Genomic DNA, 14,120 nt, shown 5'->3' with positions numbered 1-14,120 from the left:
AATAGCACCCTCGCTATTAAACGAGGTACGCATTGTATGCATCTAATAGCACTAGTAGCCGGATTAACTACATTAGTGCTTTAATCGCTGTTACTGTATATAGCGATATCGACTAGGGAGTTATTATAACTTCTCCTATCTGTGTCCTTAGCTCTTGCCTTAATACGCACTATTAATATAGTAAGAGTATTAACATGCTTTAAGCCGTCGCGGAGTCCGGTAAGCCGCTTATCCTGCGCTTGCTTATTAACAATACGGGCTATAGCAATCTTATACTATAGGGTTAGAAACAAAGAATTAATATATTAGGTTTCGCCGTCGTAATTAGGTCGCCTCGATAGGCTATTAGTAGGGTTACTTACGCCTAGCCGATATAATATATTAAAATCAAACCTAGCGAGGTAGACGGCCTATCTAGCCTATCGACCTATAACCCTAGTAACCTTAGTAATACTACGGAGGTTGTTATAGTCTGTATAGACCTATATCGTATATTAGGCCCTATCGAGGTAATGCCTCTAATGCTTAAAGGCCTCGACAATAGCTAAGAGCTCTTGCTCGTAGGTCTCGTAGCGACGCTTAGTATTAATTATCTTTCTCGAGAAGAAGGCAATCGGGTACTAGTAGTAGTTACTGTCTAACTGCTAAGACATTATAGCTAATATAGCGAACTGTAAAGCGTTAGTCTCAATTCGGATCTGCTTGTTTAGTACAAAATAGTGTAATAAAGGGACTTTAGTAAAGCGCTTCTTTAAACTGTTAAAAGCGGCTTATACTCTATTAGTCTATTTGAACTCTCTAGTAGGGTTGGCCTTAGTTTTAGTAAGCTTAGTTAGGGGTATTACATGCCGTAAATAGCCCTTAATAAATCGGCGGTAGAAGTTAGTAAAACCGAGGAACGACTACAGCTCCTTAATTAACGTAGGAATAGGCTATTTAGTAATAGTTTTGATCCGATTAGGATTAGCCTTAATACCCTTAGTTAATACGAGGAAGCCGAGGAATAACACCTCCTTAGTAGCAAAGGTGCATTTAGAAGGCTTGCAATACAAGCTATAGGCTCGCAGGCGGTCGAGGACCTTACGTACTATAGCCTAGTGTTCCGCAATGTTAGGAGAGTGTATATAAACTAGGATGTTATCTAGGTAAACTATATAGAGGTGATCTAATAGGCCTAATAGGGCCCGATTAATGTAGGACTAGAATATAGCAGGGGCATTAGCTAGCCCAAATAGTATAACTAAGTACTCAAAATAGCTATAGCGAGTACGAAAGGCTGTCTTCTATTCATCGCCCTTACGAATGCGGATACGGTAGTACGCATCCTTAATGTCTAATATAGTATAGTAGTAGGTACTAGAAAGGCGGTCGAGGGTCTTATTAATAAGCGGGAGTAGATAGCGGTCTTTAATAGTAATAGCGTTAAGCCCTCTATAATCAATATATAAACGTAGGCCGCTATCCTTCTTTAGTACGAACAGGATAGGTGCACTAGTAGGGCTATTGCTATATCGAATTCGACTATTAGCTAGGTTTTCCTCTAGGTACTTACGTAGTATAGCAAGCTCCCGTTCACTAAGGTTGTAGAGGGGGCTAAAAGGGACCTCCTTGCCCTCTATAATATTAATCTTATAATCCGTCTCCTTAAACATAGGCAACGTCGATGCTAGGTGGTGTTTAAACACATTAATATAGGTCTCTCGAATAGGTTCTAGTATACGCTTAAGCTATTTAGGATCTATGCTATTAGGGGGCACTAGTTCATCGTTATTACTACCGAGCAGGTCGGCAGTTAGATTAGCGGAGGCGGGAGTTAGGTTACTAATAAATAGGACCCTAATATTATTAGGACACTCGCTAATGTCGATGTGTTTAATGTCCTCTTTCCTAGCGATTCTAAATCGCTATTATTAACTACCCAAGTCTATAACTATAGTATAGTACTTAAGAATAGGGTTGCTAATAACAATCTTAGATAGGAGGCTGTCTATGTCTACTACGTAGGTAGTAAAGTTTAGTAGGCGCTTATTGCCGAGGTCGTCTCTTAGAACTATAGGAATATAATAGGCTCTATAGGTTAAGTGCCGAGCGTTATTAAACTAAGCAAGGGTTAGCAGGTTAGTCCTCGGCAGTTGTCGAAGGTCTAATTGCTTAGCTAGGCGATAGCTAATAAGGGCGCTAACTAAATTCCCGGGGTCTAGTATAACCTTTGCCTTATAGTTAGTGTCGGGCCTAGATATAAGACAGGTACGTATAATAGCTAGTATAATGTCGATAGTCTTACGCCGTATAAGGCTAATAGTTAGTACGGCGCTTACTCTTTTTTCGAAGGTTGGCCTATAGGGGTAGCGTTAGCTGCTAAAAGGTGCTTTCGGTGTTTAGCGGTAGTACGGTCGACTCGGGCCTAGTCTCGGGGCCTATTACATTAGCCTAGTAAATAAGTAGTGCTATTATAATTAAAGCACTTGTATCTAGTTAGGGCACCGCTAGGTCCGCTCGAATTAGTACTAGAATTAGATGAACAATTAGGGGTATATAGAAATAAGCCCCTTCCTTGTCCTCTTCCTCGCTAGGGGTTTCTACCGCGGTATCGGCCCCTGCCTCTTCTACGTTAGTCGTTACTGTTTCTATTGTTAGCAGTGTTAGTTTGGGGAGTACCTCCTTAGTTTCTACCGCGGCTACGGTTAGTAGATAGTCGTATCTTGGATTCTAACCGTTGCTATAGCTGTACTATACGCTCTATAGTCTCTACTTTAACTATAAATTAAATACGTATAAGATTGGCCTGTTCGAACACACGGCGGCGGTCTAATTCAAGGACTAGTTCCTATCTTAGTTTAGGTCGTATCTCAGATATCTAGATAGAGTCGGTCTTAGGTAGCAAATCGTCCTTAAGGGTCTTTAGATAGGCCTCGAAGGATCGAGAGGTTTAGTCGGCCTTTTGCTTAGCACGTAGGTATTAGTCTTAGGCGTGCTACTAGCGCAATATAGGGTTGCTAAGGGTGTTTAGCATAATAGTCTTGTAATCCTGCTATTAAACAGCGGTCTAGTCGTAAAGGGAATCAAAATGGTTATCCTATATACGTTTTAGGTCGCTATTAATGTACTGCATAGCGTGTACGACTAAGGAATAGTCGTCTAGTAGCGCTCTTAGTGCATTGCGCTAGTTTAACTTACAATTACGTATATAATCATTGTACTGCTTGCGGCTAGAGCTATTAAACACGGTACAGTCCTTAAGTTTAGCATCCTTCTTCTAGACAGGTAGCGAGGAAGGTCCTACTATTAGTTCTAGTCTAGCAGTAGTTGTTAAGGCTTCCTATAGGCGGCGAATCTCGAGGAGATTATCCTTTAGCTATTGTTCTTAACGCAAGGTAGTAAGCCTGTTTTAGGTAGCTTCTTAAAGTCTCGCTACTAGCTAGGGGCTAAAGGCTAGTTAGCTATATCGACGGTTGACAATATTGTTAAGAATATCGTCGACAGGCAATTCTAGGTCGTTACCTAGAATTACAGGTTCTTCTTTAATAGGCTCTCTAGTAGGCTCTTTAGTAGGAGGCACTTTAGTAGGCACTTTAGCGGGAACTGTGCTACTAGCGTTGTTATTGCTAGCGCTGCTAGCGGCAGCACGGTTATTGTTGCTTCGTAATAAGCCGGCTATTATAAGGGGTAACACTAATAATGTATTATAGGCCCCTAAGATACGGATATAGCGGAGTTAGTAGATATCGGCTTAGTATACTTAACTCAGTATAATAGGCCGTATAGAAGGCCTTACTTAATAATTGGTACGGTTGTTTCGATAGAATAGTACGTATAGGTCCCGTTTTTCGGGCGCAATATAGTTAGATTAGTCTTGTTCGTAGCTATACCGCTAAAAGCTTGAAATAAGGACTATCTAGCTACTACCCTTAAAGGGTAGATCGAATACTATATAAGAAGGGTTATGTTAGCAAGTAGATAGGGTAGTAGTGAATTAGTGTAGTATTCGATAAGGATCTAGGAGGAGAGGGAGGAAGGTAGGAGAGTTGGCCTAACGCTAAGCGCTAAGCCCTGCCTAAGGCATCGAGACCCTAGCTTCACTCGACCTAGTTATATACTAATTACGTATAGCCTCTTTAGCCCTAACAAGGAGGCACTTTAGTAGGCACTTTAGCGGGAGCTGTGCTACTAGCGTTGTTATTACTAGCGCTACTAGCGGTAGCACGGTTATTGTTGCTTCGTAATAAGCCCGCTATTATAAGGGGTAATACTAATAATATATTATAGGCCCCTAAGATGCGGATATAGCGGAATTAGTAGATATCGGCTTAGTGCGATTAACTCGGTATAATAGGCCGTATAGAAGGCCTTACTTAATAATTGGTACGGTTGTTTCGATAGAATAGTACGTATAGGTCCCGTTCTTCGGGCGTAGTATAGTTAGATTAGTTATTATAGCTATACCGCTAAAAGCTTAAAATAAGGACTATCTAGCTACTACCCTTAAAGGGTAGATCGAATACTATATAAGAAGGGTTATATTAGCAGGTAGATAGGGTAGTAGTAAATTAGTATAGTATTCGATAAGGATCTAGGAAGAGAGGGAGGAAGGTAGGAGAGTTAGCCTAACGCTAAGCGCTAAGCCCTGCCTAAGGCATCGAGACCCTAGCTTTACTCGGCCTAGTTATATACTAATTACGTATAGCCTCTTTAGCCCTAATACCCTAACCCTACTTACTCCTCTATCTTATCTCCTACGAAAAACAATCCTACCTAACTTACCTCTTCGAAGACGAAAACGATGCCTCCCGTAATACGTCTCGAAGTAGCTTCGACTTAATAATAGGGAAATTTCGCGCGAGTAATAAAAGAAAGAACACGTAGATTTTCGAGAGCGGTATAAGAGTTTAGAGTTACCTAGGGGTTAAGGTTAAGGGAGTAAGTAGGTAAGGGAAGTTTGTAGGAGTGTTCTATAAAAAAAAGGTAGGTAGCTAGGTAGGAGGATATATAAAGCCGTAAAGCACTATTAATCTGAAAAATTAGGCACTCTCTTTATGCAATATTTTATACTCGGCACTCCTAGCTAAAGAACCGAGTCCTAGAACTAGTAATATAGAAGTCGACTATATGATCCCCGCTAGGCTTTACCGCATTCTAGAGAACCTCCTCGATCCCCGACCCGATACTATAATCGATTAAGATCTCCTTAATCTAAAGCCCGTATCTAGCCTAAAGAACATCTAGTTCTTCTAGCATTCTAGCTTCTAGAACATATACGGGTATATATAGAGAAACATTCGCGCTTAGTATAGACGCTTCTTAAAGTACGGATAGGTAGTCCGGGTTATCGATCGCGTACTAGGCTCGCCCCTAAACGTAGCTAAATTTCTTAATCTTTACGATCCGAAGACTTTCCCGAAAGCGTTTATCGATAGTACGATAGGCGGAGACTATGCTCTATAGCACACTAGCGACCTTGTTTAGTAGCTATTACTTCTTAGGTATAGCGGCGTTTATACGGATATAGGATTAATATAGATTAGTAACCTTAACCGGTTGTAGAGTCGGACGGTTAGAGATCTATTATTAGGTACCTCGGAGCCTAAACATAGACGATATATCTTTCTTCTACGAGACATCTACTAATGTTAGTTATAGGCTAGGAGATCCTCTCTTATAATATAGGTTCGAAACGGGATTACGCTCCTACGAACTACTTTCTTTACTCTAAGCTAAACAACGCCCTCTTTGCTCGGTACTAGAAACTGCTTCTTAAACTCTAGGCCGCAGATAGCGGCAAGGTTAGTACAGATAGGATATACGCTAGTCTACTACTCTAAGGCGTCCTACTCCTAAACGTTAGTTGCTCTTTTACCGAAAACGGTAGAACGTATAGCGAGGAGGAAACGGCAGAAATGCTTATAGACTACATTATTTAAGGCTAGGTTATAACATTAGTAATAGGCCTAGTCGACGAGGAAAATTAATAGAATAGTCCGGAATACACTAAGCAGCACATCTACGCTATTAAATATATAGAAGGCTCCTAGCTAATTAATCTATATACTAACTAGGGTAGACTAGAAGCATTTCGTCTAATATTATTATCTCTACCGAAAGATCGGGAGATAGAAAGCGAGGACTAGAAGAAAGTACGCGAGATTGTCGAAGGATGTCTATTAAGAAGTTTTAGCTTTAAGCTTGCTTATAGCATTATTCTTAGAGTTATTAGCCCGACTCTTAGGTCTTTATAAAGAAGCTATCCGGGATTAGATATCGTTCCTAGTACGTATACTAACTAGCTGCGACACGGCATAATTTACTAGAATTAGGACGCACTTCTAAAGAAGTAAGAATTCGAGGCAATCGAGCCTTATAAGCGCGGAGCTTTACTAAGGGAGGCTTAATAAATGTCTCTCTAAACGAAGCCCTATACCCTCTTTTAAAGTTAGGGCGATATTTTTATACCCTATAGAAGAGCCTCCGATCCCTCCGACTACTATTTTATCTAATAGGAGAAGCGGACGGCGGATGCTATTACTACTCGGTTCTTAAAAGATAGTCTATAAATACTAAGTAGTACGCCTTATCGACTTTTATAGAGCTTATAATCGATTGCTTATACTATATCGACTATAGGCCGTCCTTAGTTAACTTAGCTATTATTAAAACCTAGGCCGTGTTTCTTTTTTCCGGTTTAGTATTAGCTATAAGAAGAGCAAGTATAGAAACTAATTTTTCTATACTCTACGTACTCGATAACCTTCTCCGCTTTATTAATAGGGCTTTTCCCTACGTAGTCGACTACTTCCTACCGCTCTACTATCGTATAAAGGGTACTATATACCATTCCGTTTTCGTAGCTTTGCTTTATACTACTATCCGAGCCGAAATTGCTACTTCCGACCCGGTTAGTAGCGTTCTAAAAACATAAATCTAGCAACCTTACCTCCCTCTACGCTAAGCAGGAACGCAATACTAACTAGAAATTAACATCCTAAGAAATTCGAATCCTATTATAGCCGTCGATCAAACAACTATTATCTTCGTCCTAGGTGCCTAGCATCGACCCTAAGTCTTCCTTCTAACAACCAAACTCCTCGAAGCCGCAGGCTACAACATCGTCCTTATCGACCTCCCCTCCGTCGGCCCCCCAAAATATCTCCCCAACATAGACGCCGACGTGCAAGAAATCCGAAAAAACATCGAAAAAGCCGCCGACGCAGGCCAAAACGTCGTAGTCGTCGGCCACAGCTACGGCAGCATCCCCGCCTCGGAAGCAATCCAAGACCTCGACATAAAATCCCGTCGCGCAGCAGGAAAACCCGGCGGCGTTACCCACCTCTTCTTCCTCGCCGCCTTTATCATCCCCGAAGGCCAAACCCTAATCTCAGCCTTCGGCGGCAACGATCTCCCCTGGTTCCGCGTCTCCGAAGATAAAATGTCCGTGTGGCCCGAAGGTTCGGCGGAGATTTGTTATAATGATCTTTCGGAAGAAGAGCAGAACGCCGCGGTAGCGAAATTAGTGCCGCAGAGTTATCAGGTGATGCATTCGCCCGTTACGTATGCGGCGTGGAGGGATGTGCCGTGTACGTATTTGTACTGTACGAAGGACAATGCGATTCCGTGGCCGATTTAGAAAATGATGGTGGAGGAGGTTGCGAAGGGGGTGGAGATTCGGACGGAGAGTGTGGAGGCGGGGCATAGTCCGTTTATGGGGAAGCCGAAGGAGACGGCGGAGGCGATTATGAGGGCGGCCGCTGGGTTGGATTAGGCTGTGTTATCTGTCTGCACCTGGCGAGATGTGTATGTATATAGTGAGATTTTGAAGATTTAATGATCAAATGGTGTTTATTCTTCCTGCCTCTGCAAGAGCATGTGGCGAGTCTCTTCGCTGGTTGTCACTTGAAAGCCTGACGCACTCGGGAACGTTGTTGGCAGCAGGCACTGGTCGTATTGCGGTCCATTGGACTCCAACCCCTTCTCCGGCAGGCAGTTTCATGACAATCAATTGTGATCGTGGGGGCAAACATGTTGTCAATTATGTTCTATGACTCTCATGAATGATAAATAACCCATTGTTTCCACCAACTATCAGCAATCGACGTGTGGCCAGGTCACACAGCATCATCCCTCCTCCAAATACAAAAAAAAAAAACTCCCACCCTATAACTGTCTCCCAACTAACGAACCCTCCCCACCTCCCCCCCAAAAAATGCCTCCCCTCCCCCCCAACCGAGAATGGTTCCACACCGCAACAATCTACGAACTCTACCCCAGCTCCTTCGCCGACTCGAATTCCGACGGCATCGGCGACATTCCCGGAATCCTGCGAAAAATCCCGTACCTCGAAAAACTCGGCGTCGATGCCGTGTGGGTGGCCGCGTGCTATAAATCCGGGGGGATAGACATGGGATACGATGTGGAAAATTATCGAGAGATTGATCCGCAGTACGGAAGGGTGGGGGATGTGGAGACTTTGGTGAGGGAGTTGGGAAGGGTGGGGGTGAGGGTGATTATGGTGAGTGAGTGATGAGAGATTGCGCGAGGGGCTGGAGGGGCTGATGTTTTTTTGATTTAGGATCTTGTTGTGAACCACACTAGCTCGGAACATGCCTGGTTCAAAGAAAGTCGAAGCGGGCTTACTAATTCAAAGCGAGACTGGTACATATGGCGGCGCGGCCGTACAATCGACGGGATCCGCCATCCACCAAATAACTGGGCCAGCATTTTCCAAGGTTCGGCATGGGAATACGATGCCACGACAGACGAGTACTACCTCCGGACTTTCGCCAAACAGCAACCAGACCTGAACTGGGAGAACGCGGAAATGAGAAAAGCCGTGTACGAGGATATGAAATTTTGGTTGGAAAAAGGGGTTGCGGGTTTCAGGATGGATGTGATAAATCTGATCAGCAAAGCGGAAGGATTTCCGGATGCGCCGATCGTTGATGAGGATCGGGATGAGCAGTTTGGGGGTGGGTTGTATTGCAATGGGGCGAGAGTGCATGCGTATTTGCGGGAGATGAGGAGGGAAGTTTTGGATCGGTATGCGGGGAGCGTGGCGGTTGGAGAGGTGATCATCACGTCTTCGACGGACATGGTTCGGGAGTTTGTATGTCCCGAGAGGAGGGAGTTGAGTATGGTTTATCAGTATGATCTTTTTGATATTGATTGTGGGAAGACGGGCAAGTTCTCTGCTCGAGAGTGGAAATTGGGCGAGTTTAAGGGCTTGATCGCGAAATGGCAGAATGCGCTCTCGTACTCGAATGGCGGCTGGGCGACGGTGTGGCTTGAAAGTCATGACACTGGGCGGAGCGTTACACGCTTTGGTGATGGCACGGAAGCAAATCGCTTCAAGGTCGCGAAGTTACTGGCTCTGCTGGAGTCGACTCTCGGAGGCACCTTGTTCGTATATCAAGGTCAAGAGCTGGGTTTGAAGGCGTTGACAACAGATGTGCCGATCAAGGACTACCCGGATGTCGAGACTCAGAGGACGTGGGACGCTATATTCCGGCAGCGAAAGACGGCTTTGCCATGCAATGTCGAGCCCGATATGACCGATGTAGCAGAGCAAGTGCGGATCAAAGCTCGTGACCATGCTCGGACACCTCTGCCCTGGACTTCAGTTTCAGAAGCGCCGCATGCCGGGTTCTCCGACACTAAAGGGAAGACCTGGAGTCCGATGAACACCGACAGTGATGTGTGCAATATTGCGCAACAAGATTCCGATCCGCAGTCAGTTCTCAACTTCTGGCGCGAGCGCATCCGGATACGAAAGCAGTGTGCGGAGACATTGGTCTTTGGCGATTTCGAAGCCGTGCCTGACACCATGAACGACGGTCCGGTATTTGCATACTGGCGCAAGCCGCTGATTGACTGGACACGGAAAGCACGAGGTGTCCACCAAAAAGGCGATCGTGATGTCCTTGTGGTAAGTGTGATGCGAAAACTCCCTTCAAGACCGCCGCATGGTAGACAGTGGTCTGCCCAGAGTATCGCGTCCTTCCTCCGACATAATTGCTGACTCTTGACATCTTGATATTAGGTTCTCAATCTCACGCCGAGTGACGACGTAACCTTCGAAATGCCGCCCATCCCAGACCTCGCAAAGCACGATGGAATCTTGCCGGAATACTTCGCGCTGCAGGGTACGAGGTCGGAGAAGGCTGTAATGGCAGGCGGAAAGATCGTCTTGCGTGCCTATGAAGGCGTGGTATTCGGTTACTGAGGTCGGCCACTTCTTCACTGGATAGGTATAGCGAGTTAAGTAGCCAGTCTGAATACGGCGGGTGGTTTCCAAGATTTCCACTCGATCGTTCGTTGTGAAGAGTTATGTCTGGAACCCATATTATATCATATCCATCCCCTCCGCCCTGGACCTCTCTCCAGCATTACCATTACCGAACACCCTCATACGGTATCTTCTCCACAACCAAGGCCTGGAAGCTTTTCCTGCGTCTTCATACCGCCTCTTGCTTAAAATATCGCTGGAGTGCTCGAGCCCGGATTCGACCAGGACCGATGGGATCTGGAATTTTACCGCACGTGAAGTGTAGCCTGTAGGGAGGTGTGCGGCGATGTCAAAGTAAGGCGAGCATAGACGTGAGGTGGAGGAGCGACGGGAGGATCGAGGCTGCCAAGAAGACGGAGCTCCATATACACCAGATTGTTAATGAAGAATTCACAACGCAATCTTTGCCCCTACAAGTTCTTTTTAATATATCTTTTTATCTAGAGGAGTTATAGCTTAAGAATATAAGACAAAGATACTCTAATTTATGTATATTTTTGGAAAATATCAAAATTTCTAGTTAATGCCTCCTAAATTAATAAGCTATATAGCTATAAGGAAATAGGTATATAGTAACGTATAGAACACCCTCTACTAATCGCCGTAGTAGAAAGTAGAACTAAACCGTGCCTTTCTTAGAATAGGGCAGAGCGTTTACTATTAACTAGGCTACGTATAGGTAGTATATATACTAAGCTAGTAACCGAGTATATCTATACGAGCGACCGAGCTTTTCCGCGTATACGCTAAGCAGGCTTTGCGCTAGCGAGACAGCACCGTAGTATACGTAATAACATTATATAATTATTATATAGGCTTGCTAAGGTATAATAGGAGACTTTACTTACTTAGGTTCTTATAATTATCTCTTTCCCCCGGTATAGCTATCCTAGCTATAGGGCAATATAGTAAATTATACTATTTCTTACACTCTGCGCTATACTTGCGCGTCTTATACGCACCTATCGCTAGGCTATAGTTACTAGGCGCGTTATAATTTGCCTCGTAGTTGCTTATTTGTTTATAGATTTAAAGCGCGGCTGCTTCTAGCACTAACTAGAGGTTGCCTAAATTTCTAAGAACGCGGTAGCTACGCGAGAACGCAAGCTATCCGAAAGCGAGGCGAGTATTTAAAGCATTCGAAGCCCGCTTAAAAACTTCTTCTTTTTCCTAAGTGCTCCGAATACTACCTACCTACCCCCTATCTACTTCCCCCTTACGCCCCCCTAGTATTACTTAAAGATTTTTCTTTTTCGAACATCTATCTAAAAAAAACATTACTAGTATAGCTACTTCTTCGCGTACCTTAGGTAAGCGCGCCGTAGGCATACCGCCTTCGATACCTACTACGCCTACCTAGCGCCTTCTAAAAGTCCTAGAGGGCTATATTCGTTGCTTTAGGTATATAACGGCTAATAGTATGTTTTCTCGCCCCTTGCTACGCATACGCGCTTCGTAACTAACTCGCTTTAGTAGACCTATCTAAGCTCTATATAGGCGGTAATATAGACCCTACTACTAAGCGTAACTATAATCGCTACCGCGGTAGCTACTACCCTTATACGCCTATTACGGTACGCGCGCTAGTGTCGCTACTAGCGCGTATTTGCGCCGTACGCTCTACGCGCGACCTATACGACCTAGACGGCTACGACTCTATCGAGGAGTCTAACGAGGCCTTAGAGGCACTCTAGGCCGAGCTAGACGCTATAGTCGTACGTATATTCCTTATACGCTCCGCTTACGCTTCGTATACTAACCTCGATATTAGTTATCCTATCTACGCTCGACGCCTTCTATATTAACAAGAATAAGGTAACTCTAGGCGGTAAAGCCCTAGCCTATAAGGGGGCCGCTAGCGGGTCCCTTACGGACGTTAACCTATTAGGTGCCCTTAAGAACATTAGTACTAACTTAGCCGGCTTAGTAGAGATCGGTCGTTAGGTATAGTTTTGCCTATAGCCTCGTCTTACCTACGCTTCGTATACTAACTGTACTAGAACCTCGCCTAGTACGTCGGCGCTAAGGCCGTCGCTACTATCGATACCACTATAGGTATCGAAGAGGAGGACGAGGAGGAGGAGTCTAAGGATAAGTAGAGTCGGCGGCCCGCTATCGCCGTGCCTACGCGGCGCCTTCTTTATATATACTAGGCTAATAGGCCTTTTTTAGTAGCGAAACGAGTACGTATCTACTATTTTTCTTAAGTTTTATTTTCTTTTGTTTTAATTACTACCTACGCTTACGCTTCGCTTAAGCTTCGAACTCGTCTAACGCTATAGAATCTTTAATATAAATAGCTAGCTCCTAAGTGTTATATTCTTTAGGCTAACCTCGCTACTTAATAAGGTAGTACGCCTTCCGCTTCTTTATCTTCTTTGCTACGATTGTTTCTACCTACTACTTATCGCCTTTAGCGACAGGTATACTTACCTTATACTCCTTACTATCGCGCCTATACTAAGGCTCGAGGAGGGAAATATAGAAAACATTATAGATCTTCGTACTTAATAGTAGTACTAGGCGGTACGCCTACGCTCTAACTGCGTTAATAATGCGGAAAGGCCCTATATACTTCGGGCTAAGTTTCTTCTTTAGGATATCTAAGCTAATATTCTTTGTCGATAGTAAGACTAGGTTACCTATACTATATATCTTAGCAGTATAGTATATATTGTATTGCTTAGCCTAGTATTCTACTGCTTTCTGCTAGCGTTCCGCAAGCGTTTTATATACTTGTCGTAGTCGCTCCGTAGCGTCGATAGCTACTAGTACCCTTCCCTTAGTTAGCTCGTCCCGAGCTAGTAGCTTATTTACGCTCGGCATTAAATTAGGGTTAAAGCCGTAGAGCATTTTAAAGGGGCTTATACGCAACGTAGGATAAACGCTATTATTATAGGCGAACTCCGCCTAAGGCAACATTTTAGCCTAATTATCCTAATTCTTAGAGCAATAGTATCGAAGGTATTACTCGAGGGTCTAATTCGCGCGTTCGGTTTGCCCGTTAGTCTAAGGATAGAAGGCTATACTAAGCCTACGCTTTATATACGCTTCGAAGTAGAAGTCGCTCTAAAACTAGCTAGTAAATAGCGATCTACGATCGCTAATAATGCCTAATAGCGCTCTAAAACGCCTAATTACCTCCCTTTAAAGGATATCCGCGAGTTCTACTACTATATACTTCTTCGTCGTTAGGATAAAGAGGCTTATCTTTATATAGCGGTCGACTATTACGAGGATCGCAGTATATACGTAGGTACCGAGCTTACTCGGCGGAAGATCGGTAATAAAGTCTATTATTAATTCTTACTATAGTCGGGTTAGTATAGGTAGCGTAGCGAGCTCGCTATATAGGCGATAGCACTTCGCCTTCGACTGTTAACAAATTCTATAGATACGGACATAGGCCGTAATATCCTCGGCTATCTTCGGCTAGAAGTACTTTCGGCATATTAGGTCTATAGTCTTAGCTATACTAAAGTATCTAGCTAAAGGGTCGTCGTAGTATATACGTATTAGTTACGTACGTAATATATAGTTCTTAGGGATATATAGCGCATTACCGTAATAAATAAGGTTACTATAGCGTAAATAGCTAGCCGGGAGGTTAGAGCTACTCGAAGAGGCTAGGCTACCCGACAGTAACCTTGTCTCGTCTAAGCCTCCTCCTCTCGCTTACTCTAACTATTATAAGGTGCGTACGAAGCTAAGGATAATATTAGGCGTCGCGTAGTAGGGTCCGTCGTTACTAACGATAGTAGCCGCTACTCTTGCGGGACTACTAATAAAAGCCTTGCGCTCCGCTAGCGTTATAGTAGCGTCTCGCATCCCTACGTATATAATCGAG

The 14,120-nt window shown here is 44.0% G+C and overlaps 2 protein-coding genes across 2 annotated transcripts; both read left to right on the top strand.

The window, feature by feature from the left end:
- Positions 1-7,072: 7,072 nt before the first annotated feature.
- MYCFIDRAFT_135495 (uncharacterized protein) lies at positions 7,073-7,618 on the top strand (the record flags this gene model as incomplete). The annotated part of the gene is made up of 1 exon (XM_007927469.1): positions 7,073-7,618. A coding segment is annotated over one exon (546 nt), but the record flags the coding sequence as incomplete, so codon positions are not given.
- A 576-nt stretch (positions 7,619-8,194) lies between these two features.
- On the top strand, positions 8,195-12,372 carry MYCFIDRAFT_196036 (glycoside hydrolase family 13 protein; the record flags this gene model as incomplete). Its single annotated transcript, XM_007927468.1, has 9 exons — positions 8,195-8,500; positions 8,561-9,913; positions 10,028-10,130; positions 10,372-10,399; positions 11,089-11,098; positions 11,558-11,583; positions 11,675-11,691; positions 12,045-12,088; positions 12,286-12,372. The coding sequence occupies 9 exons, from the start codon at positions 8,195-8,197 to the stop codon at positions 12,370-12,372; spliced, it is 1,974 nt and encodes a 657-aa protein (XP_007925659.1).
- Positions 12,373-14,120: the final 1,748 nt, after the last annotated feature.

Source organism: Pseudocercospora fijiensis (assembly GCF_000340215.1).
Source record: "Pseudocercospora fijiensis CIRAD86 unplaced genomic scaffold MYCFIscaffold_3, whole genome shotgun sequence".
Lineage (NCBI taxonomy): Eukaryota > Fungi > Ascomycota > Dothideomycetes > Mycosphaerellales > Mycosphaerellaceae > Pseudocercospora > Pseudocercospora fijiensis.
This window is presented reverse-complemented; position numbering and strand designations above follow the sequence as displayed.